Here is a 27,028-nt window from a genome sequence, read left to right as displayed (position 1 = left end):
TCTCTGTCTGTCTCTCTGTCTGTCTGTCTCTCTCTCAAATAAATAAATAATCTTTAAATATAAATAAATAAATAATAAAATTAGCATTGTGATTGTGATTTCTTTTTTGACTCATGGCTTACATAGAAGAGTTGTGTTTAAACATTTAAAGACTGTCTAGCTATCCTTATGATATGCCAAGTAGGTCAGTTTTTAATAATGCTATTCAATTTTTTAGTTTTTACTCATTTTGCATCTTATTCTGTTAGCTACTAAAGAGATATATATTAAAATCTACAATTAGATGGATTTTTCTAGTTCTACTTTTATTCTCCCTTTGGTTTTTGTATAATGAATCAAATCATTAAGTACATACAACTTTTGATGTGTCTTCCTATCAAACTGGCTCCTTTTATTTTTATGAAATGTGCATCTTTATCTTTATTAATACTTCTTGCCATAAAATCTACCTTGTCTGCTAACAATTTCTTTTACTTAGGGTTTGGGTGATATCATTTTTTTCATCCTTTTACTTTCTATATATACTTTTTCTCTATATATATTTTTTCCATTCTTTTACTTTCAACCTATCTAAGGATGATTAATCACAGGCACAAGTGTATATACTGTATGATTCCATTTACCTGAAATATAATAACAAGTTAAACTAAGGATAAAAAAGGAGGGTAGTGGTTACCTCTGTGTCAGGGAGAATGAGCTAGAAAGGGGCATGACAGAAATCTCTACACTTAGGATTGATGCACCTCATTGTATGACTTCATAGCTCAAGTTTTCTTGTTTTTGTTTTAAACTATATTTTCAAAATCTTTTTTAAAATTGAGATATAACTAACATGTAATGTATAAGGTGTATAATGTGCTCATCTGATACATTTATATACTGCAATAGGACTACCACCATAGTATTAGCTAACACCTCCATCAGGTCATATAACTATCATTCCTTTTCTGTGGTAAGAACACTTAAAATCTGTTCTCTTAAGAACTTTGAAGACAATGCTATTATCACAATGTTATTATAATCGCAATGCTATGCATTAGATCTCCAGAATTTATTCATCTTCTAACTGCAAGTTTGTATCCTTTGCCCAACATTTCCTCAATTCTCCCATCCCACAGCCCCTGGGAACTATCATTCCACTCTGTTATTCTTAATGTTTGTTCTAAAATCTTTTCCTTTCTGTCTCTTCCATCTCAGAAATAACACCTCAAATTCACCCATCAGCTACAGCCAGAAGTCACTTAGCTAGGATACGTCAATCAGCTTCTACCAATTATACCTCCAAAATATATCTCATAATCATCTACATCTCCTCCATCTACACCGCCACCCGTGGTTCAGTTTACCTTAACATTTCACCTCAACTATTTTAAAAAGCTCCTCATTTATCTGCCAGCTTCTACTCTCTTTCTCTGCTGTTCCTTCTCCTCAAAGTAATCAATCTCTTAAAAACACAAATCACAACCTGTTTAAAATCTTTTCGTGGTTCCCCATAATAATTTCAATAAAAAACAAACTCCTTTAACTTGGTCTAAAAGCCGTGAAGAATTAATTTGCTCTTCATTCTCTAAATTTGTTTCATGCCACTACTTCCCTTGCTCATCATAATCTAGTAACACTGGCCTGTTTTCAATTATTTTAACATACTAATTCTCTATCTCATGGCCTGGAATATTCATCATCCCAGCTCCTCACCAAGGTAGCACTTGCTTCAGGTTAACCCTCAAAACTTAAGTTCTCAGAGAGGTATTCATGGATCTCCAAATTCAAATTCCACTATTTCACTACTTTCTTTCCTAGGACTTGTTCATTTATTTATAGCAATATCCCATTTATCTATATTACACACACACACACACACACACACGTATATACTGAGCGAAGAACATGTCTTGCCTGGTTTATCACTACATCGTTCCAAACACCAAGCACAGGGTCTGACACATAGTCTGTACTTAACATACAGACTAAGTCAATCAGTAACGAATGAAAGAGTGATTTTAATTGTGACTTTCACCTCAATACCCAAGAGAAAATATATTGCTCTACTACTCTCCACGCCATCACTGCCTTGCCTGGGAAACTACCAAATGACAATCTTAAATATCAAGTGGTTGAAGGGTAACAGGCTCACTAATTACAAATAAGAAATGGCCACAATTCTGGAGATTCTCCTCCACAAGAGTTAAAAGCTTCAATATATTCATTAGGAGTGCAAGCTCACAAATACCTAATGGTGCATAAAGACATGAAGGCTCTGTTAAGCCTCATGGATGAGAAGAGAAAAAGTAAACAAACTACATAATGAAATACTTGGTTCAAGACATACTGATGCTCTCTATTCTTCAGATTAAAAAAAAAAAAAAGATTAGAAGGGACTGGGACTGATACTGAGCTTATCTGTAGGAGGAAACAAACAACAATATCACATAAGACAGTAATATGTTGCAAGGTAGAATCTGAATGTTAGTAGTACCTTTATAAAATGTCTCCATCTCCAACTGTTACTGATCAAGAGCCTCCATAAACTGCACAGAAGGCAGTGTGACTGGGATGATGATACAGTAGAGAAAACACTTTTACCCCTAAGGCATATCAATGAGAAATTTACTGACCTTGACCCCGTACTTCACTTTCCCAGCATAATGCTTTATGATGAAAGCAGGCTCCATCACGGCTGGAAACTCAATGTAAGAATTCTCTTCATGCTGATGCTTAAATTTATCTAACAATGTTTGATTTGTAGCCTGTGGAAAGCTGCATTAAAAACAAAAAACAAAACACTAAAGAAAGATGCAGTTGTTAATACAGTCTTTTTTTAATACATTATAATTACACTGCCATCTAACACATTTATAGCAAATTACAATGAGTTTTCACTTATACTATCTAATCTGATTCTCTTAACAAGCTAAAAAGGGAGTGTAAGAAGGACTGGTGTTTTATAGATGAGGGATCAAAAGTCACAATTTGCCCAAACTCACACTTTGCAAGTAGCAGAACTATGAAATTAACTCAGGTCTTCAGATATTTAGCTCAGGTTGCACGGTGTGGCACTTCTGTAAAACCCATAGGATAATAAAACTCAAATGATACATTGTTTGGGGCCAAGAACTTCCAAACAGAAAATGATCTCTCAATTTGGATGGGTCTTAAGTCCACAGTCATTTTCTGTTTTCCTGTTTCTTCATACATAAATTAAGTAGCAATTTTCTTACCTGTACCAGTAACTACATAATTTTATATCTATTATTATTTCAAATATGTCTCAATGGTTTATACCCATTGATGAGTATTTCATATCTAGGGATAACTCAAATGATCCTATTAAGAAATAATTACATGATAGCAAATACAGGAATATAAAAGTTTAGGGGCCACCTGGATGGCTCAGTTGGGTTAAGCATCTGCCTTCCGCTAAGGTCATGATCCCAGGGGCCTGGGATCGAGACCCTCCTTGGGCTCCCCGTTCAGTGCAGAGCCTGCTTCACCCTCTCCTCCCCATTCATGCTCTGTCACTATCTCTGTCTGTCTCCCTCACTCAAATAAATAAAATCTTTAAAAATCCAACCCTTGGCTTCAGCTCGGGTCATGATCTCAGGGTTCTGGGATTGAGCCTCACGTCAGCTCTGCGCTCAGCGCAGTCTGCTTGTCCCTCTGCCTCTTCTCCTCCTCCTCTCTCTCTCAATCTCTCTGATAATAAATAAATATTTTTGTAAAAAAAAGTTCCAAAAAGAAAAAAACCACTAGTGGTTGGGAATAATGGAAAGATTCAAAGAAGATATAGGAGGCAATTATGAACTAAATGTTAAAGACTGGGTAGGAGTTTCAAATAGAGGAAATATCACTGACAGAAAAAGGAGAAAGCAAGTATCTTTTAGAAAATAGTTTCACTCAATCAGAGTTGAAATGAGAAATAATGTGAAATGAGGTTGCAAAGATGCTGAATACAAAATGTGATGTGTAGAAATGATTCCAAAATCACAACAAAAATAATTGTGTTTTATGTATTAGAATCAGGAAGGAGAATGGCCTTTGGTATCAGAGAGTCATAGTTCAGATTACTAGTTCTATATGTGACCTACAGCAAGCTTTAAGAACTAGTTTCCATAAATGAGTACAATGAGGTATTGCAGTGTTAACAGAATTAAGTAACAACTAGTAAAAAATCTAACACTAGCTGGCATCCTTATAGAGAGGACATAAATGTTACCCACTTTCTAACATTGCCAATACTGCCATCTTCCTATTCAACTAGGTCTGCTTTTGCATTCAAGTACTATCCCTTCCTCAAAACATCATCACCATCCAACTCTTTCTATCCATTCCAGAACTCTAAAGCCATTCTAGAATGGACTGTAACTCTTGCAATTTGAAACAGAGAGTACAGCAACAGCCTCCACAGTAGTCTCAGTACTCTAATCTTACCTTATTTCAAGTCACCGAATCAAAATATCAAAATTTTCCTATAATACTGCTATAATCATGTGCCTCCCCTACTCAGGAAAATTTATGGTTCACCAAGGCAAAGTGACCAAATCCAAGCTCCTAAGCCTAGACCCAACTCAACCTCTGCAAACTTATGCCTCACTACTTCACAGCAGGACACTTTTCTTCAGGAAGGACACTCCTCTCATTGTCTCTAAGTAATCCTCTGAGTAATCGAAGAGCCTGTGATTTATTTTTCTCTTACTTTCAAATGGAGAAAAGAGATTTTCAAAGGAAGACATATATGAGAACAGTTTTTATTCCAAACAAGAGAGGATGGAAAGGAAAGCTCTCCATATGTCTTATATTCAACAAACACTTGTGGATACACACTACAATATCAAGCATAAGAGCTTGGAACAGAGGCAAATCAGACATTATTGTGCACTTCAAAGCTCTTCCATCTAGTGTTCCCCAAAGGTTATCTGCCAGGGTAGTCTTAGATTAGTGTTTCCATGCTTCTTTCTGTGTTTCTTTAGCTTTCAAAAATACCAATTCCTAGGGGCACCTGGGTGGCTCAGTGATGGTCATGATCCCATGGTCCTGGGATCGAGCCCCACGTCAGGCTCTCTGCTCAGCAGGACGCTTGCTTCCCCCTCTCTCTCCGCCTGCCTCTCTGCCTACTTGTGATTTCTGTCTGTCAAATTAAAAAAAAAAAAAAACCTTAAAAAAAAAAAAAAGATTATTTATTTATTTATTTGACAGACAGAGATCACAAGTAGGCAGAGAGGCAGGGAGAAGCAGGCTCCCCACTGAGCAGAGAGCCCAATGTGGGGCTTGATTCCAGGACCCTGGGATCATGACCTGAGCCGAAGGCAGAGGCTTTAACCCACTGAGCCACCCAGGTGCCCCTAAAAAAAAAAAAAAAACTTATAAAAAAAAAAACAAACCAGTACCTAGACCCCATTCCTGTGATTCTACTGAAGTGATGCTAGGGTGATGATGATCAGTACTATTTCCACGTTACTCAGGTAATTCTTAGGACCAGACAAGACTAACAAAATGTTGTCCTAAATGAATGCTCTGGTCTTAACTTCATTTTGTTAAAAGAAGACTGGGGTAGAAGTCCGAGATTCTGCATTTCTAAGAAGCTTCAAGGTGCTGCCAGTACTAACGTTAAGAGATCACACTTTTTTTTTTTTTTTTAAAGATTTTATTTATTTATTTGACAGAAAGATCACAAGTAGGCAGAGAGGCAGGCAGAGGAGAAGGGAGGAAGCAGGCTCCCTGCTGAGCAGAGAGCCCGATGCGGGGCTCGATCCCAGGACGCTGGGATCATGACCTGAGCCGAAGGCAGCGGCCTTAACCCACTGAGCCACCCAGGCGCCCAAGAGATCACACTTTGAATACTGAAGAAAAAGACTGGTAACACTCCTAACATCCTGCTCATACCTAACTTTGCTTATTCTACTCCTTCCTAAATTTCATGCTGCATCCTTTACAATCAAGCTTAAATAACTTGCCCAAGGTCAAACTTGCCCAAAGCCAAGAGATAACAGAGACAAGATTAAACAAGACTTCTGATCTCAAACCCATGCACCTAAAGCACTGAATGACATAGAAATGCTGCTAAGGATATATTTCATGTTATATATTCCCTAGAGAAAAAAACAGTTGTTAGAGGAAAACTAGTCTAAGTGGTTCCCAAAATAGCTCTTCCTAAATGTGACTAATTTATTTTCAGTCCAACTCTGGCAGAGAGAAAACATTTCATGCCTTTGTATTTTCTGGGATGTTAAAGCATAGAGCAAAGTGGTCCATTTACGAGAGGAGGTAAAAACAACAGGACTGACACATAAAGTGAAGAAAATAATAATAGAATTTATAAAAAGTCTTCATGGAGGACTGAATATAGAAGCATAATTGAAGGGACAACTAAGAAGTTACTCAGTCCAGGAGTACCTGGGTGTCTCAGATGGTTAAGTGTCTGCCTTGCACTCAGGTTGTGATCCCAGAGTCCTGGGATCAAGCCCCACGTAGGGCTCCCTGTTCACCAGGGAGTCTGCATCTCCCTTTCCCTCTGTCCCTCCCCACCACTCACGCTTACGCTCTCTCTCAAATAAATAAATAAATAAATAAATAAATAAATAAAATCTTTCAAAAAATGGTTATTCGGTCTAGTCTCCTACCAATAATACCCTGACAAATGATGCAAAAGAATTACTAAAATAGGAAATTTTTAAAAAAAAATTCTAACTCTAACATTTATTAGCTTTATAATATTGATACATTGCTTAAGCTCCCCACACCTGGGCTTCCTCATCTATATTTTTTTTTATTTTTATTTTTTTATAAACATATAATGTATTTTTATCCCCAGGGGTACAGGTCTGTGAATCACCAGGTTTACACATCTCACAGCACTCACCATAGCATATACCCTCCCCAATATCCATAACCCCACCACCCTCTCCCAACCCCCCTCACCCTGGCAACCCTGTTTGTTTTGTGAGATTAAGAGTCTCTTATGGTTTGTCTCCCTCCCGATCCCATCTTGTTTCATTTATTCCTTTCCTACCCCCTAAGCCCCCCACGTTGCCTCTCCACTTCCTCATACCAGGGAGATCATATGATAATTGTCTTGCTCTGATTGACTTATTTCACTCAGCATAATACCCTCTAGTTCCATCCACGTCGTCGCAAATGGCAAGATTTCATTTCTTTTGATGGCTGCATAGTATTCTATTTTATATATATATCACATCTTCTTTATCCATTCATCTGTTGATGGACATCTAGGTTCTTTCCATAGTTTGGCTATCGTGGACATTGCTGCTATAAACATTCGGGTGCACGTGCACCTTCGGATCACTACATCTGTATCTTTAGGGTAAAGATCCAGTACTGCAATTGCTGGGTCATAGGGTAGCTCTATTTTCAACTTTTTGAGGAACCTCCATGCTGTTTTCCAGAGTGGTTGCACCAGCCTGCATTCCCACCAACAGTGTAGGAGGGTTTATAATAGGAAATTTTATTACCTTATAAAATAGCTGCTAATCAGCTCTAATGATTAGAAAGTTCTTTCTTACACTGAGCCAAAATCTGTCTCTCTGTAATTTCTGGCCACATGGCTTCCCCACAAGAACTTCAGGGTAATGACAAAGTTGATATTCTCTTATTGGGCAATATTTATATGTGAAGTAGCAAATGACCAAGGAAATACAGTCTTTGTATAATAAGATGTGAACTCAAAATATTTTACATAAGGAATGACAGGCCAGACAAGAACCCTTTCCTCTATTCATGTTTTAATTATATACTCAACTATCTCAATTGTTGCTCACAACCACCTTAAGATATATAGCAGACAGCATTATTGTTTCTCATAATCATTTTCTTTTTACATGCAAAAAACTAAGAACGAAGAATATTCAGAGATTTGCTAAAGGTAGCTAATAAAGATGGAATGCAACCCTGAACTTCTGACTCTATAGCCTATTACAGAGAAACATTATAGGACAATACTTCAAAGAATAAGCTAATTAGTCAGAAATGCCTGGAGTATCTGAATCTCAAATCCATCACTTACTACCTACATGATCTTTACCTAGACTTGCTTAAACTTTGTTCTTTTTATTATCATAAAATACATGATACATGTTGGAGAAGCCTACCTTCTCCAACTTCTCCTCTAACTTCTCCAACATGACCCTAAACCATCAAAGAAACAGAACTACTTAATATTTTGACACCAACCATAATAGTTCTCAACACTGAGTATCAAAATCATCTACGAAGCTTTCCAAAATAAAATACACCAGATTTAAGCTATGTAACTAGTTAAGAACCACTAACCTTACTATTTTATAAAGGATAATACATGTTTTGGGGCATACAGAGCAATACAAAAAAACTTTTACACAACTTAGTACATAAAATATTTTTGTGTTAATTGTACTTTAATTCATTTAGATTAATGGAAATAGACTGGTGATAGAGTCAGTAGATATAACTGTTAGCATTCTCCTTTTCAATATATTTTGCATTCTACCATATTATTTTATATTTTTAGGTAGCAATTTCTATACGCCTATGGCATATTAATAAGGTGACACACAACTTACCATACAAACTAGAATATCTGGGAATAAAAGTAGGTACCTTTAATAACTAAACTGGACAACAGACATAAACTTTAGACTGTCCCATTCAAACCTGATGATGTATGGTCATCCCACCTATGATAGTGAATCCCCAATATTTTCTATCTTACTTCAATGCATATAATATTTATAGTTAGAAATCAAGCAATCTAATTCAGTTACTTAATATTTTACTAAAGAGTGACAGAAAACTCACTCTCCATCACTTCAGTTTCTCCAGTTCTAGACTTGCCATCTTATAGGATAATTTAACTATAAAGAGTACTTTACAGAGCACTAAAAACACTCTAGAGGATGCTATATGACATCTCATTTCTGAAGCTTATATACATGTTTGGTATACTACACAGTGCTAACAAAGGATGTCAAATACTTGGCATATGTTGCTACTTTCCACCTGCGCAACTGTGGCAGACATCACTGATCTAACATGATACTCTTTTCTGCTAAACATGAAAACTACAAACACATAAACTCAATTCAAAAAGAGAGGAACATGCAACAATAAAAAAATATGCCAACAGATTTAACATAAAAGTAACTCTGTAGAAGAATCTGGAAAAACTCAAGTAAAAATTCAATATTAAGGTTCACCCAATTTTCCTAGAAACATATACACACAATAAAATACACACAAGGGAAACTCTGACTCCTTATTTGATTATGTAAGAAGAAAATTTAAAGGACATGAAAAGCCCAAATGAAAAGAACCACACTTTTGACTGAAAGGTACTTGCTGAAAGAATCATACTCACTTGCTTTCTTCATCCAAAAGATGGAGCAGACCTGTTGGCTTCTTGCTAATAAGATTTATACAACAGGTATTATCAATATAATCTATATTGTGCCAGCTGATACCTTCAGTCCTATACTCCTCCTAGGAAATAAATTCACAATTTATACATCATGCAGGAAATAATAGGTATATGATAATAAAGACTGAAAAGCTTTTGCCAGGCTTAAAAGAACTAAACTTTTCCCCTTTAGGTCATTAATCTACACAATGAAAGAATGTATAATTTCGGTTATATAAAACCTTCATACAGTATATGTCTATTTTCATCAAAAAGTACATACAATCAAATTTTTTTGTTACCATGTTATTTGTATGCCACCCAGGTGAAAACCGAGGGCTGGATTTGTTTTAGCCACACTATCTGAGGAACCGCACTAAAGAAAAATATAAAATGAAGAAGCCTAACTTCTCCAACATGACCCTAAACCATCAAAAAGGATTGAGTATTTGTTGGATTATCAATAATGAATTTAATGAAACAGTATCTGAGAAAAGTAAAAACCATCATCACCACTGATCACTGAAATTGGAATATGCAATTCATACATACTGCGTTTGATAAAATAAAACCCTTAGGGGGGAGAAAAAAAAAAAACCCTTAGATTATGTTTTAAAAAAAAGTTTCAAATCCAAGATTTTAAAAAGTGAAAGCTAAGGCATTGAACAACTATTCAACTATTAAGCCCCTATTACAGTTATTTTTCTCTGTACTGGGAAATAATCTTATATTCATCCTTGTGATGCTTTTAAACTGTTTTTCAAAACAAGGCCCCTGACAATCTAAAGAAGATAAGTTTCTACATTGCCAGAATATTTATAGGCACCAAGTAAATACCCCAGTCAGCTGATGACTTTAGTATGCACTGTTAATTTTCATGTACTTCTCTACAAATATGGTGGTTTTGCAAATTAGTGATTTTGTGATTTTTATCATTCTTTTGGTATTATTATTATGTTGTTATTATTATTATGGTGTAATATAAACTGTAGTTACTCTAACCGGGAAAAGTAAATGTGCTCACTTAAGGAGCACATATATTAAAACTGGAAGATTAATTAGCATGGCACCTGTGCAAGGATGACATGCAAATTTAGGAAAGGTAAATGATTAATTCTTTACTTTTAATTAGTAATTTCACAAGAAAATAATTGCTATATAGAGGTCACCCCACGCAGTAGTAAGAAAGTTTTTTTGTCCTGTTTTTTTTTTTTTTTTAACTAACATATAATGTATTATTTGCCCCAGGGGTACAGGTCTGTGAATCATCATGTCCTGTTTCTTCTATCTGTAGCATGGTTAACAAGCATATGGATTCTTATAGACGTTAATACAGCAGTCCAAAATCCTTCCCTCATTTCCTCTTCTCAATTACAATTCACACACCCTTGCCAAAGTTAACTATTATCCTAACATCTAATAACACCAGTGAGATTTATCTGTTTATAAATCTAATATAAACAGAGCCATACAACATATATTCTTTTTTTTTTTTTTACTCAACATTAGTTTCAGAGACATATGCAGGTTATAGAATGGATCTAAAGTTCACCTATTTTTTTAATCCTTTATTTAAATTCAATTCAGCTCACATGTAGTGTAGTATTACTCTAGAAGTAGAATTCAGTGATTCATCAGTTGCATAGAACACCCAGTGCTCATTACATCAAGTGCCCTCCCTAATGCCCGTGACCCAGTTGTCTCATCCCCGCGCTCCCCTCCCCTCCAGCAAACCTCAGTTTGTTTCCTAGAATTAAGCATCTCCTATGGTTTGCCTCCTTCTCATTTTCAACTTCCTCCATTCTTCCTTTCTTACCCCTATGTTCTTCAGTTTTGTTTCTTAAATTCTACATGTGAGTGAAATCACATGGTATTTGTCTTTCTCTGACTGACTTACCTTGCTTAGCATCCCTTTTAATTGTTGGGCCCTTTTAATTGTTGTAGGGGTTGTAGAACATCATATTCACTCATTTATGCTTTAATCTACAACTGCTTTCTCAATGTAATAGCAGCATTGAAACTATATGGCCCAAAAGTCTTAAAAGACTTCTTAGGTCCTTTACAGAAAAAGTATGCCAAATCTATGAAAGACCATTAGTTCTCAAACTTCAACAGACTCATAGAATCTGTTCAACAGATTCAACAGAATCACATAAAGGACTTACTAAAACACAGACCACTGGGCCCCAGGCCCAGAATTTCTGATTAAGTAGGTACAGAGTAGGGCCCAATATTTGCATTTCTAACAAGTTCCTAGGTGATGCTACCAATAGGGACAGGAGAACAGTATTTTGAAAACCCATGCTGTGTATTTAGATGCAAATTATTCAATCATTGCACTATTACATTATGGTTATTTCTTTTTTTCTTTTTTTAAGATTTTTTTTTTTTTAATTTGACAGACAAAGATCACAAGTAGGCAGAGAGGCAGGCAGAGAGAGAGGAGGAAGCAGGCTCCCTGCTGAGCAGAGAGCCCGATGCGGGGCTCGATCCCTGGACCCTGGGATCATGACCTGAGCCGAAGGCAGACGCATTAACCCACTGAGCCACCCAGGCGCCCCCATTATGGTTATTTCTAATTTTTAGCCATTAAAAATGCCACTATTTACATTTGTGCACAAAACTTTTAGTCTGCTTTTATATGCATTTTGAAAGTGAAAACACAGGCTTATAAACTTACACATGTATAACCTCAGCAGATACTGCCAAGCAGCTTGCTAAAATACATGTACCAATTTATGCAACCACCACCCGTGTATGGGACTTTCCCATGAACAGTATTTCTAATATTTGTATTATCAGTTTTTTTCATTTCGTCACTCTCATGAATGCGTAGGAATATCTTACTGTGGTTTTAATTTTAATTATCTGATGACTCCTAAGTGAAAAATCTTTTCCTGTGTTTACCATCCATCTGGATGTCCTCACATGTCTATGTTCATAATAAAAACTGAGGAAAAATCCTTGCCTTCGTCACAGGAGGAAAGCATTCAGTCTATTTCCATTAAGCATGATATTATTTAAAGATTTTCATAAATGTCCTTTAGCAGGAAGTTCCCTTTTTTACCTAGTTTGCTGATGATTTTTTTTAACATGAATGGTTATGTAATTTTATCAAATGCTTCTACTGAAATCACCGTAAGTTTTTTCCCCCGTTTTGCTAATATATTAATTAAATCAATTGATAATTAAATGTTAACACACACCAGAAAAAAACTCCACTTGGTTCTGATATATTATCCTTTTACATATCTTGCTAGATTTAGTTTGCTAATATTTATTTAAAATTTTTTTAATCTATGCTTATGAGTAAATTGACTTTAATTTCCACTTCTAGTAATATTCTTAACAGATTTGGGTATCAGTGTTATCTTAGCCCCCTAAAATGCATTGTGAATTGTCCCCTTTTGTTCTATTCCACATTAAGAATATACGTCAAAAAAAAAAATAATATATGTCAAGCTGATACTAATTCTTTCAATGTTGGCAGAATTCACCAATGGAGCCATCTTGGCTTACAACCTACTTTACGAAAAGGCTTTTAATTACACATTCAATATTTTTAATAGTTATAGGAATCAGATTTTGGAATGTCAGGTGTTTTTTTTTTTTTCGTATCATTTCATAAGTGTACTTATGGACATAAAGCTGTTTAGTGAATACTATTATCTTTTTAATAGTATCCACAATGACGTCGTCTGTATAACTGTAATTGATTACTTACATAGCTTTCTTTGTTGCTCACTTAGGTGAATTACTTGAGAGGTCTTATTAGTCATTTCAAAGCATTACTTTAAGCTTTGTTGATCTTCTTCCATGGCATATTTGTTTTTACTCTTACTTAATTTCCTCTCTTATCTTCATTATTTCCTTCTTTATACTTTCCTTTGGCTTAGTTTGCAGATCTTTTTCCAATTTGTTCGGCTGGATATTTATATATATCACTGCTGCTCTTCAATTTTAAAATCTTCTAACGGCTATAAAATATTCCTCTTAATACACCTATGGTTATATCCCACAAGTTTTAAGATGCAACATGTTCATTCAGTTCAGTGTATTTTCTTCAACCTCTAGACTGTGTAGAAGTGTATTAATTAATTTTTACAAATAAAGGTACCTTCCAGTTATCTTTTGATCATCGGTTTCAGGCATAATTTCTTTATGGTATTTAAATATGTGTCGTTTCAATCCTTGAAATATGACCCTTGTGTTATGGTCCAGTATACACACAAATCTAATTTGCAGTTATCTATGTATGTCAAATAAGTATTTGCTTTCTTATGGGGACGCCTGGGTGGTTCAGTGAGTTAAGGGTCTGTCATTGGCTCAGATCACGATCCCAGGGTCCTGGGATCAAGTCCTGCATCAGGCTCCTTGAACAGCAGGGAGCCTGTTTCTCCTTCTGCCTGCTGCTCCCCCTGTTTGTTTGCTTTCTCTCTCTCTGACAAATAAATAAAACCTTTTAAAAAATAAAATAGGGGCACCTGAGTGGCTCAGAGGGTTGAGCTTCGGCCTTCAGCTCAGGTCATGGTCTCAGGGTCCTGGGATCAAACCCCCTCTCTGCTCAGAGGGGAGCCTGCTTCTCCCTCTCTCTCTGACTGCCTCTCTGCCTACTTGTGATCTCTCTCTCTCTGTCAAATAAATAAATAAATAATCTTTTAAATAAATAAAAATCTTTTATATCCACCCACAAAAAAATTCTTCTATATCCTTATTTGATACAAGTTTGGGCCTAAGGAAACTGGCATTCTAACCTAAAGGCAGGCAGGACTGGGCACCCACAAAAGCACGTTCTGTATTGTCTGGGTGCTTTAAATAATCTATACCAGGACCGACTTTTTCTTTTGTCTGCTTATTCTGTTAGCTATTCAGCAAGATTTCTTAAAACATTCCACTATAATTACATGTTTCTTTTTTAGTTTTATTTATTTTTGTTTTATATACTTTGAGTCTGTCATCAGGAACCTATAGAATTGCATACTTCCTAATGAATTGTCACTCTCATATTATCGACTATTCTTTTTGATCTCTGGCAATGCTTTAAGTGTGATATTAATATAGCTATACCAGCTCTTTCTTGGTTCAGGTTTACTAAAGCTTTTTCCATCCTTTTATTTGTAACTTTTTTATATGCTTATATTTAAAGTATCTTTCTTTTGATGATCATTGCTGCTATAAACATTCAGGTGCACATGCACCTTCAGATCACTACATTTGTATCTTTAGGGTAAATACCCAGTATTGCCTAGGGTAGCTCTATTTTCGACTTTTTGAGGAATCTCCATGCTGTTTTCCAGAGTTCCTGCACCAGCTTGCATTCCCACCAATAGTGTAGGAGGGTGTAGTATATATATACAATGGAATACTATGCAGCCATCAAAAGAAATGAAATCTTGCCATTTGCAATGACGTGGATGGAACTTAAGGGAATTTTGCTGAGCAAAATAAGTCAATCAGAGAAAGACAATTATCATATGATCTCTCTGATATGAAGAACTTGAGAGGCAGGGGAGGGGTTTGTGGGGGATAGGGAAGGAAAAAATGAAATAAGATGGGATCGGGAAACAAACCATAAGAGACTCTTAATCTCAGGAAACAAACTGAGGGTTGTTGCTGAGGGGTAGGGGAAAAAAAAGTATCTTTCTTATAATTAGTAATTTACTAATTACTGTTTTATATCCAGCCTATTTCACTTCTACTTGGAGTAATGAATCCATGTATATTTAACACAATCACTGATATTTTGTGGGATTAAATCAACAATCTTACTATTTACTATTTGTCCTGCTTTCCTGATACACTTTTATGCTTCCTTCTTGGTTTCTTTTGAACTATTTGTGTTTTTACTTTACTTGTTCCCCGTACTAACTTGACAATTTTTATATTCATTTACTATTTGGTGGTTATCCTAAAATCACAACATGTATCTTTACTTATCAATGTCTAACAGAAAAAAAACTTCTAGAACTTAAACTTTAATACAAAGATCTAGAATATCTTAAATTCCATGTACTATCTTCCTGACTTAAATGCTACTGTACATTCATTTTAGTTCTACATCAACATTAAACCACAAAAGATATTTTTATCTTTGCCTAATTTAGTTAATACTCATTTAGATTCACCACCACCAACGCTCCCCTTTTTTATTTTCTTTACAATGTTCACTGCTCTTTATTCCTTCCTACATCTCTGAGCTGCTGTAGGGATAATTTAGCTACTGCCCAAATAACATACTTCAGTTTTAAGGAAAATATTCAATTGTCTTCTATCATTCACTGTTTGCCCTAAAAGCCTAAGTTCCAGTCTTATGGTTGCTTCCTTAAGGGTATTGCTTCCTACTGCCCATCTCCAACCCCCAGATGCTTCTGAGATTTTTTTCACTGTCTTTGGTTTACTATATGACTATCTTTGTATTTCAGATGCTTTGAATTCACACAGCCTCTCAAATGTTGGATCTTTTTCTTTTGTGTGTTAAGTTTTGGAAAAATTCTCAACCATTATCTTTTCAAATATAGTATCCACCCTATTTTCTCTTTTCTCACATACATCTTTCCAGAATTTCTCTTACACATATGTTAGACATTTTCACTATGCTCCATATGTCTCTTATACTATTTGTATTTTCCTTTTTTCATCAGGCTGGTATTTTCTTGTGGCCTATCTTCCAAATCACTAATCCTCTCTTAAGTTCTATCTAAATGTTTAAAACTATCATTGTGTTCTTAATTTCACTCTACCTTTTAGTTCTAGATTTTTTTAAACTTGGAATTTCTTTGTAATTCTTTAATAAAAATATTACTTTCAAAAAAATTTCTTCAAACCACTAATACTTTAAAGTTCATTTCTATTAACATCATTTCCTGGATCTCCTATGGCACAGTCCTATTGTCTCACTTCTCTTGGTTTTTATTCATGTTGTTTTATCTCCCAAGTTTGTCTTTTAAAAAAAAATTTTTCAGTTAAAAAATTGAATGCTGGGATGCCTGGGTGGCTCAGTCAGTTAAGCATCCGCCTTTGGCTCAGGTCATGATCTCAGGGTCCTAGGATCAAGCCATGCATCAGGCTCCTTGCTCAGCGGGGAGCCTGCTTCTCCCTCTGCCTGCTGCTCCCCTACTTGTGCTCTGACAAATAAATAAAATCTTTTAAAAAAGAAAGAAAGAAAGAAAGAAAGAAAGAAAAACTGAATGCTAGATCCTGTATATGAAAAATCATACAGATAATTTTAGCACTAGGATGATCTCTTCTTCCACTGGACAGTGAATTTGTTCTTGGCAGGTAGCTAAGAACATCAGGAATTCTATACTCTTTTAACCCAACTGGAAATGAGGAGATTTTAAACTGGGCTTCAGTCCCTAAGATGCCTGATCTATTTCTGGCTTATCTTTATTTCTAAGATGTAACCCTTTAAGGTCTCAAGCAGAAAGCCTATAGGAGTTATCAGCGGGTTCTTCCTTGCTCTTGAATCTGGAGAAAACCCTCTTCATTCTCTCAGATTCACACGCCTGGCTGGCTCTTTCAGAATCAGTACCTCTCTATCAGAACAGAGAAATGTTTTTAGCAACAAAGTAGCCCAAAAATGCTGGGCTCCTTTCCCTGGGTTTCCTTCTTGCAGATATAAGGCCTGTAGAATTTCACTTATTTAGATGTACCCCAATACCTTCAAATATATTTTGTTCATTCTCTTTAGGCGTTCTACAAGGCAATTTGGTCAAAATTTCCCAGTCTGACATCCCCCAAAGTGACAGAAACAAACAAACCAAAAACAAACAAACAAACAAAAAACCTCACTAGATAAATAAACATCTCAGATTCCTGCACTCTGACTTTTCTGTCTTCAAGGCCTAGCACAGTGTGTGACACATGACTATTACTCAATATAGTGATAAGCCAATGACTTGAAGGATAATTCTGAGCAAGTAAAGGAAAAAAGCAGTATTACAAATAACAACAGTTATTTAAGTCAAATCACAGAAACTTCTTCTGGTCTGTCTCTTATTCCACATTATCTTTACATATACCTGTGATTCAGCACTCAGAATCACACACTCACACTACTTCAACTGGCTTATGTATTATGTCCTTCTCTCCAGGTATTTTACCCTCTCTTCAGTCCATCTTCCACAGTTCAAATACCCTGCTAAATATATTTCAAATTACTCTTCATTTTCTAAAAGAAATATTCCAATCTCCTCTACAAGACATATAAAGCCCACAACTATATGACCCAAGATTATTTCATAAACTTATTTCTCTCCTTGTCTCCATTCTTATATCATGTATTTTAGCTATGCTATTTTCAGTTCCTCAAAAGTACCATGCTGTTTTATGCCTCACAATTTTAAGGATATTGTTACCTTTGTTTAAAATATTTTCTCCCCATTGACAATCTGGTAAACTCAATCTTCTATTCAAAACTATATTCCAGAATCACACCCGGGAAATCTTGGTAGACTTGTAGGAAGTTCTAATCAACTTCATCCTTTATATCACTACTTTAACCTTCTATGGCACTTATCATCCTGCAGGGCAACTGATGGGACATTTCTGGACAAAATTTACTTCAGTACTCAAAATTTTCAATTTGAGAAAAAAGGTAGAGAATCATGGGAGAAAGGAAAAAATAAAATGGGACAAAACCAGAGAGGGAGACAAACTATAAGAGACTCTTAATCTCAGGAAACAAACTGAGGGTTGCAAGAGTGGAGGGGTGTGGGAGGGGTGGGGTACCTGGGTAATGGACATTGGGGAGGGTATGTGCTATGTGAGTGCTGTGAATTGCATAAGACTGATGAATCACACGCTGGTACCCCTGAAACAAATAATACACTATGTTAATTTTAAAAAATAATAAAAATTTAAAAATTTTTCAAGATGTTTCCTCCAAAGCATATTTGATAACTTTCTATTTCTACCTTCTTTTTCAAAAAGTTTTATCTACTTAAATGATTTTGTATTCAGTTGAATTTAACAAATACTTATTGTAAACCCATCTCATTCTAGGTACCACAGATATACAAATAAATAAAACAGTTAATATTTAAACTGCCTTAAATCTCTTATTCCCAGCAAATCAATTTTAAGTGAAAAAACATAAGAAGGGAGAGAAAGGAAGAATAAAATAGATGAGATGGCAAAGAGGTGTAACATCTCCAAACTTCCTATAAATTATAGCAAAAGCATACCCACTACATTAAAATACAGAAGAGAATACTGAAACTTGAAAGGAAAACAAGGTGTATCTTAGAATCTAAGTCTTCTGATCCATAATTCCAACACACTGCCCAAAATTATGATATTCAGGGTAGCAAATAAAGATCACCCAACCCCCAAGTAGTTCTGAACAGATTTTCCATAAACTGCAAGGTTTTATTTTTTATACATGTTTTTAGGCAAAATATCTCTTATGGCTTCTCAATGTCTAATCAACACTTCTAGAAAAGGTAAAAATAATTTCAGTAATAGTTACACAATACCTTCTCTTTGTAAAACACAGCACATAGTCAACAAAATGCATTTCTCCAATCCTCCAGTACATATATATACCCATTTGCAAGAGATAAAAAAAATACCAGTTTAGCATGATCTAGCTAAAAGAACACCAGAATGAGTCAAGTAGACCAATCCCAGCCCAACTTTTGGGTAAAAGCAAAAATTATGGGGCCAGAGTGTTAATGTCTGAATACTGACTTTAGGTATCATCTGTAAAACTAGAATAAAAATAGCACCTGCCTAATAAATAGTAAGTACCACATAAATGTTAGCTAATACTGTAACAAATAGTATTGCCTATCTTTTAATAGCTCCATCAGAGGGTCCAGCTAAAAAGTTATGTGTTAAACATTTTAAGCATTATCAAGATGGCCAAAACTAGTGTTGCCTGTGCTACTGTTAATTAGTCCTCATAACCCTTTAAGCGAAACTAATGTACTTAAAGCTAGGACAGAGGGCAACAAGCCCTAGTGATAAGAAAGATTTTTTTGTTTGTTTTGTAGACCTGTTTTGATCCTCCTGTTCATTGCATTTCTTCACCATTTCCCTTGAGACAAATGTTTATATCCTCCTATACAAACTGAAATTGTGGGCTACAATCTCAACTTGTTACTAACTTGAAACTTGGCTTAGAGGAGGAGCCCATGTTTTCATTGACCCTGCATTTACCATAAGCATTCTCATGGAAACTGATGCCTCACTCTTTCAACTCTAAATCAATCTGAGCTTCTCCCAAGAAATATCTAGTTACCCATTTTGGTCTCTCCACACCAACCTATTCCCCTATATCCGTACTCTAAACTGATTCAAGATTCTACTAAAAAGTCCTCTACCCAAACCAAGCTCATGCATCTTTTCATTCAAAGGTGTACTCAAGCAACCACGTATTTTTGAATCTACCTGAAGTCTAGGAGGGGGGGGAAAAAAGGAAACCCCGTATCATATGGCTCAAAAACTATGCTTTGATTTTTCATTTGCTAACATGGACATGAAGAATCTAGCATCTTCATGGAAGTGTAAGATTTAAAACGCTTGTAATTATGACTCAAAATTTATATATGAATATATGTGTGTGAAGGTAAGTGGGTGAAACAATGGGAGGGGGGAAAGCATATATGCATTTAAGTACTCACTTGCTCCAATTTAAAAATATGCTGATTGAAGTAGTGTTGTAAACGTTCATTAGCAAAATTAATACAGAACTGTTCAAAGCTGTTATTTTCATAATCTTCAAACCCAAAAATATCAAGAACACCAATGGACAAAGTCTGTAAAACAGGAAAAAATTTATGATGGTTAAAAAATGATCCTCAAATTTATTTCACAAATAATATCCACCACAATATAGGTAACAAAATGCTCAAAGTTCTTCTACGGCAGTGGACAGGAAATTCTGGGGAGCGAGTGTTCAACCAAAATATTCCACAAAATAAAAACCATTTTAGTTTTATGTTCACCTTTTTCTTTTTATCCCAATTATAAAAACACATCCAAAATTTTAACACATGTAATACACTATTTACAAAAATGTTCAAAGCAGAGTTAGTGGCCTGTTATCTCAATCTCAGAAATCCCTAAATTCCAAGAGACAAAGAAATAGAAAGAATCACCTTATGGGGAAGTAAAAAATAACCTAAAGCTAGGTTTTTCTTGGGTATTCCAGTTTATGCAAAGAACACCATGCAAGTTCTCCTATTTTCACTTCTATACCCCAAAAGAATTCCGCTTTACAAACCAAGCTAAACTAGTATGTTTAATCACGCTTGTGTAAGCCAAGTATGAAACCAGGTATCAGAATATGTGGCTTTCTCAAATTTTTAGAACAATCTTTTTAACGATTTATTTATTTTAGAGAAAGAGAGAGTGGGGGGAGGGGCAGAGGGATTAATCCTCAAACAGACTCCCTGCTGAGCGTGAAGCCTGACTCAGGGCTTGATCCCAAAACATGAGATCAGGACCAGAGCTAAAACAAAGAGTAAGATGCTCAACTGACTGAGCCACCAGGGGCCCCAATTTTTTTTAATTTTTCTTTTTAAAAAAATTGTACAAATAGTTCTAAAAAATTTTAACAAAAAACAACAATCCCTTCTTCTTTGTCAATTTCTGCTCCCTAAAGTCAATACTCAAATCTTTTATCTATTTGGTATAAAATAGTACAATATAGCATACAAATGCTTGTTCTTTTATGTCTTGATATTTTGCCTCTACAAACTATATTCTAACTTCTTACTACGGATAATAAGGATTCAGCTCTAATACCACCAAGCCAGCATTCTTCTCACCACCTCACCTCATTCTTAAAATAGTTACATGACAATCTTAGTTAAATGAAAACAATCTTTCTCCACTATTACTAAGAGAGATACTGGGCAAACTAATATAATGAGTAATAAATGCTAGGAGTTTTTTTTTAAAGATTTCTTTATTTGAGAGAGAGAGGGAGAGCAGAAGCAGGGAGGAGGTGGAAGGACAGGGGCAGAGGGAGAGAGAGAGAATCCTCAAGCAGAGGGACTGTGGACCATGGAGCCTCAAACAGGGCTCAATCCCAGGACCCCAAGACCAAGACCCAAGCTGAAACCAAGAGTCGGCTGCCCAAATGACTAAGCCAAACAGGTGCCCCAAGAGAAGATATTTTTTTAAAGTCTCCATTAACAGTGTTTTCTTTGGGACACCTAGGTGGCTCAGTCAGTTAAGCCTCTGACTCATGATTTTGGCTCAGTTCATGATCTCATGGATAACAGGATCTAGCCCCATGTGGGGGCTCTGCACTCAGCTGGGAGTCTGCTTGAGACTCTCTCCCTTTGTCCCTCCCCCTGCTTACACCTGCACTCTTTCTCTCTCTCAAATAAATAAATATTTAAAAATAAAAAAGGAGCATTTCCTTTTATTGATTCTGCTAATTCTAAGCCCTTATGAAAACAGTACAAGTAATGACCTTCAAAAATAAGTCCATTTGGGGGGCGCCTGGGTGGCTCAATGGGTTGAGCCGCTGCCTTCGACTCAGGTCATGATCTCAGGGTCCTGGGATCGAGTACTGCATCGGGCTCTCTGCTCAGCAGGGAGCCTGCTTCCCTCTCACTCTCTCTGCCTGCCTCTCTGCCTACTTGTGATCTCTCTCTGTCAAATAAATAGGTAAAATCTTAAAAAAAAAAAAAAAAGTCCATTTGGTAAATTAGATTTCTATTACAATTTTCTAACTGTAGGCTTAATCAAACCATTAAAAATTAATATTAGAACCATTTTACATTTAAGACAGGAGGATTAAGTAATAAAGATGACATATTTTAATCACCCTAAAGATGCAGACTATTCCATAAAAAGTTGCTGGGAAAAATGGATTTGAAATTATTTAATTATCTAAAATCTGTCTTATTAAGAAATAAATTCCAGAGGCGCCTGGCTGGCACAATAAGTGGAGCATGTGACTCTTGATCTCAGAGTTGTGAATTCAAGCCCCACACTGAATGTAGAGATTACTTAAAAACAAAATCTTAAATAAATAAATAAATTCCAATGGGGAAAAAACCCAAATATAAAAAATTAAATTCTAAAAGTATGAGAATAAATGTTTTTACGATCTTGGGCTGAAAGAGGGCTTCCAACATAAGAAAAACAAATAAAACCCAGGAAAATAAAGGAAGAAACAAACAGAGGATTTTATAAGGGAGGGGGGTGAGGGGATGGGTGAGTCTGGTGATGGGTATCAAGGAGGGCACAGATTGCAGTGAGTACTGCAGTTATGTTATATGCAAACAATGAATCATGGAACACTATATCAAAAACTAATGACATACTGTATGGTGACTAACATAACACAATATTAAAAAAAGGAAAAGGAAGGAAAAGAATGGCAGAATTAACTGCACAAAAATTTAAAACACATGGGCCCTAAAACACAACATAAACAAATCTTAAAAGTCAAGAGAAAATATATGCAATACATATCAAACTATGAATCTCTGCAATAACCACAGTAACTCCAAGAAAGAAGTAACAAAAAGACAAGATAAACAACATAATAATAGCAGAATATATAATGAAATGATGAAAAAACATGGGAAATACTTGACTTTTATCTATCACTGAAAAAAAGGACAATAAAATGGGATAGTCCTCTTACTCAGATTAGTAGATGAAAAGACTGATAATATCCAATGTGAGTAAAGGTGTAAGGAAATAGGCATTTTCATACACTACCAGTGGAAGTGCAGTCTTTTCTGAAAAGCAATTTAGCAGTAGCTAACAAAATTCTAAAATGTATATATTCTTAAATCCAGCAATTCATTTTGAGGATTTTATCCTAAAGAAATGTACACAAAGAATATTTGTTACATCATCATTTATAACAATAAAACAGATGTAATATATTTTTATGGGGAAATTTATGGTATACAGGCATACTATATAATACTACAAAGTTATTAAAAATAATGAGGTCCAGACCTATTTCAAGACATATCAGGTAAAAAAAAGATACAAGGTAGAAACAATACAGATAACATAATTCTATTTTTAATTTTAAAAGCAATTCTGTATATGTACACCCATAGAAATGTACAAAAGAAAAAGGTCTGGAAAGACATATAGAACAACAGTTTCCCTAAACACCAGGGCAATAACATACATAAGGAGGGAAACATCAGGGAATACAGATAAAAAGTAATTCTTAATTATTAGTCTACATAATTCTGTGTTTTTAAATATCACGTATTAATTATTTTATTTAAAAAATTTCCAGGAAAAATATATAATAATCCAACACATGTCTACCTTTGTATTTTGCTCCAAATCTTTACTATTCAGAAGTGCATGATTAATCCGAAAAACTATCCAGTCAAACAGGGCACTATATAAAGATTTAGCCATGGAATTCCTCACTGTCACAGCCTGAAAAAAAAAAGAAAAGGGTTGGAGAACAAACGAAAATGGCACTAACCCAAGATACTACAACAAAGTGTATTTTGCTTTCAACCAATAAAGAGAGCTTACTATCCTGAATTAGAAATTTAATTTTCTCTCAATTTAAATAGCCTATAACTGAAGTTTTCCATATACCCATAATCATTAATCTAGTCTCAACTCTAATCTAGACTAAAAGGTAAGGAAAACAAAAGGTAGGTCACTCAGTTCAAAACAGTATCTGAAAATTAGGGTATACATTTTACCTAGTAAAGAAGGTGTAACAGGAGATTTACAAACAAATCAAACTTGCCAGCAAAAGTGGGGAAGACTATTCCAGGCAGAGGAATAAATCTGTTGGCAAATAGGAATCAGTTATCTGTGGAATCCTAGCTCGACTCTTAAAAAATAATCATAATACCACCACAGTTACATTCTGGTTGTCTCAAGCTTGTCATCCACCATAACCTCAAGGATTTCTCCATACCCAGATAGAGTAATAATTCTTTCATTATGGAGTAATACAATTCTTTTTTCACCTCACTTCAAGCATTTCCCAGTTTATGGAAACTCTCTGTACTATCTGTTTAAAATTTCTATAAATCTGAAATTATTCTAAAAAATAAAATCTATTAGTTAAAAAAAATCAACATTTAGAAAGTACTATAACCGAAAAAAGAAGGGAGACATATTTTTTTAGAGAATTGAGCCCTACCACTTAGAGAATACAAATCCTAATGACTTATATATTTACTGTCGAGGGATTTATTTTGAAGCTTTATATTCAGGTACGTATTTATATATCTGTCCTAAAGTTTAGAGGAAATAGAGAATAATGATTAAAAGCTAGGCTGTCTTCCAATCCTAGTTCTTCTACTTATTCTAGGTATTGTAACCTTGGCCCAAGATACTTAAACTCTGAAGCTACAGCTTATACATTTGTAAAATGTAGGTAATACTAAAATCTACCACACGAATGATGAATTTCTGAATTCCAGTGAATAAAAACACAAAAGCTCCAAGTTTCTAAACCAAAAAATAACTACCTAAACCATTACCTACACAGGAAAGAGAAGATGCTATCAAATTCTCTATCTTCAGCACCAGAAACTTGAATTGGAAAATGTTCACAAGTTCTGAGAGAAAAAGGAATGTAACCCTAGAATTCTATACTTAGGCAAGTAATCAACAAGTATCTTTAAAACTCAAAAAATCAATCATAAAATATATAGAGAGACCAACTCTTCTATTTTTCTCCAGAGGGAAGAATGAATACAAACTGGTCTAGTTCAGCTAAAGTAAAAGATTTTAAAACTAAATACACAAGCATAAGACAAAGAAAACACAGGAAAAGAAATAAATACAAACGGGCTGAATTTTTTAGTCAAAAGATAGATCTTCACATTAAATTAAAAACTATAAGACACCTATCTGGTTTACCTTAACACTATTTTCATAAAGTATCAGTCAGACAGAATCCAGATATACCAAAGTACACCAATAGAATACTTATTTACTTCGTTAACTCCCAATATTATATTTTGGCCTCTTTTCTCTGAAATGTGGTCCTATCACAGCTTAATCTCAGTAAACTCAAATACCAATTAACATTTTCCCACCCAAACAAGATCTCACTGAGTGTTTCCTATCTCAACGAATGGTATCAATACTCTTAAAGTTGTGTGAGTCAGAAAATTAGGATTTATCCTTAGTATTTCCTTCTTTCTTCTTGCTTCCCAGTAAGCAAACCATTGTCAGGTTGATTTTACCATCTAAATGTCTCTCTCTTTTTTTTTTTTAAAGATTTTATTTATTTATTTGACAGAGAGAGATCACGTAGGCAGAGAGGCAGGCGGGGGGCCGGGGGATAAGCAGGCTCCCTGCTGAGCAGAGAGGCCGGTGCAGGGCTCCATCCCAGAACCCTGAGGTCATGACCTGAGCTGAAGGCAGAGGCTTAACCCACTGAGCCACCCAGGCACCCCTAAATGTCTCTCTTTTTAAACACACCCATTTCTCCCTATCAATTTGTCACTATTCTAGACAAAGCAGCCAACCTCTCTCTATTCAGGAGTACTACCATGGCCTTTAAACTCATCTTTCCACATTCACTCTTGTCCTCTATGTTAGAAGCCTAAGAATGGTCACCAAGATTCCCATTCCCTGGTATATATATTCTGTATAACCCCCTCCCCCATTAAGTGTGAGCAGAACTATAAATATGATGAATTTCACTCCAGTAACTATCTTATCTTACATGACAAAGGGATTTAAAAGATGTAATTACAGCCCAAAATCAGCTGATTTTTTAAAAATTCACCAGAGGAAAATTATCCTGGGCTGACTTAATCAGAGAAATCTCTTAAAAGAGACTGAGCCTTTCCATCAGAGTCCCTCGCTGGCCTTTGAAGATGCAAACTGGCATGTTGTGTACTAGACCACAAGCAGACTCTGCTGAGCATGGCCCTTGACAGTCAACAAGAAATTAGTGCTCTCAATCCTATAACTGCAAGCAACTGAATCCTCTCAACAACCTGTGAACAAGGAAGAGGATGCTTAGTATTAGATGAGATCACAGCCTCTTCAGACATCTTGACTTCAGCCTGGTGAAACCCTGAGCAGAGGACCCAATAAATCTTTGCCCAGATTGATCCATGGAAAGTGTCAGAAAATATTAAGTCACTACATTTGTTACACAATTATAGAAAACCAACACACTCTCCTCTAACTGATTCTTTACACTGATGTGAGAGTGATCCCTTAAAAATAAAAATATAAGACACCTCTTCTGCTTAAAACTTTTTAAGACTCTTCCATTGCTCTTCAGAAAATATTAAAATCCTTAAGGACTGCTCCTTATTTCACCTCTAATGTCTAGAACATTTCTGAACACAAAGAAGATTCTCAAATATTTACTACACAAAATAAATAAATACACCAAACAGATGTAAACAAAAATAAATGAGGATCTATAAAATTCATCACAGCAAGTTGAATTTAAAGTTAAAAATGTAAATAAACATAAGGAATTTTTTCTAAAGATTTTATTTATTTATTTGACAGAGATCCCAAGTAGGCAGAGCAGCAGGCAGAGAGAGAGGGGGAAGCAGGCTCCCTGTGAGCAGAGAGCCTGATGACCCTGAGATCATGACCTAAGCCAAAGGCAGAGGCTTAACCCACTCAGCCACCTATGCACCCTAGGAATTTTTTTTTTTTTTTTAAGAGAGAGCGGAAAAGGGAAGGGGCAAAGGGAGA

At 35.4% G+C, this 27,028-nt stretch overlaps 1 protein-coding gene across 1 annotated transcript in view; it reads right to left on the bottom strand.

The window, feature by feature from the left end:
• Positions 1–27,028, bottom strand: part of MYO9A (myosin IXA) — a 276,631-nt gene that overhangs the window by 160,559 nt on the left and 89,044 nt on the right. Inside the window, exons 10-13 of the mRNA XM_080807816.1 lie at positions 23,648–23,764; positions 20,011–20,145; positions 9,347–9,468; positions 2,616–2,757 (exon numbers count right to left, since the gene is read on the bottom strand). Coding sequence (XP_080663942.1) covers positions 2,616–2,757; positions 9,347–9,468; positions 20,011–20,145; positions 23,648–23,764 — 516 coding nt within the window. The remainder of the gene's footprint in view (positions 1–2,615; positions 2,758–9,346; positions 9,469–20,010; positions 20,146–23,647; positions 23,765–27,028) is intronic.

Source organism: Martes martes (genome assembly GCF_963455335.1).
Source record: "Martes martes genome assembly, chromosome: 7".
NCBI classification, from domain to species: domain Eukaryota; kingdom Metazoa; phylum Chordata; class Mammalia; order Carnivora; family Mustelidae; genus Martes; species Martes martes.
Note: the sequence above shows the minus strand (reverse complement) of the source record. Positions and strands in the feature narration are given on the sequence as shown.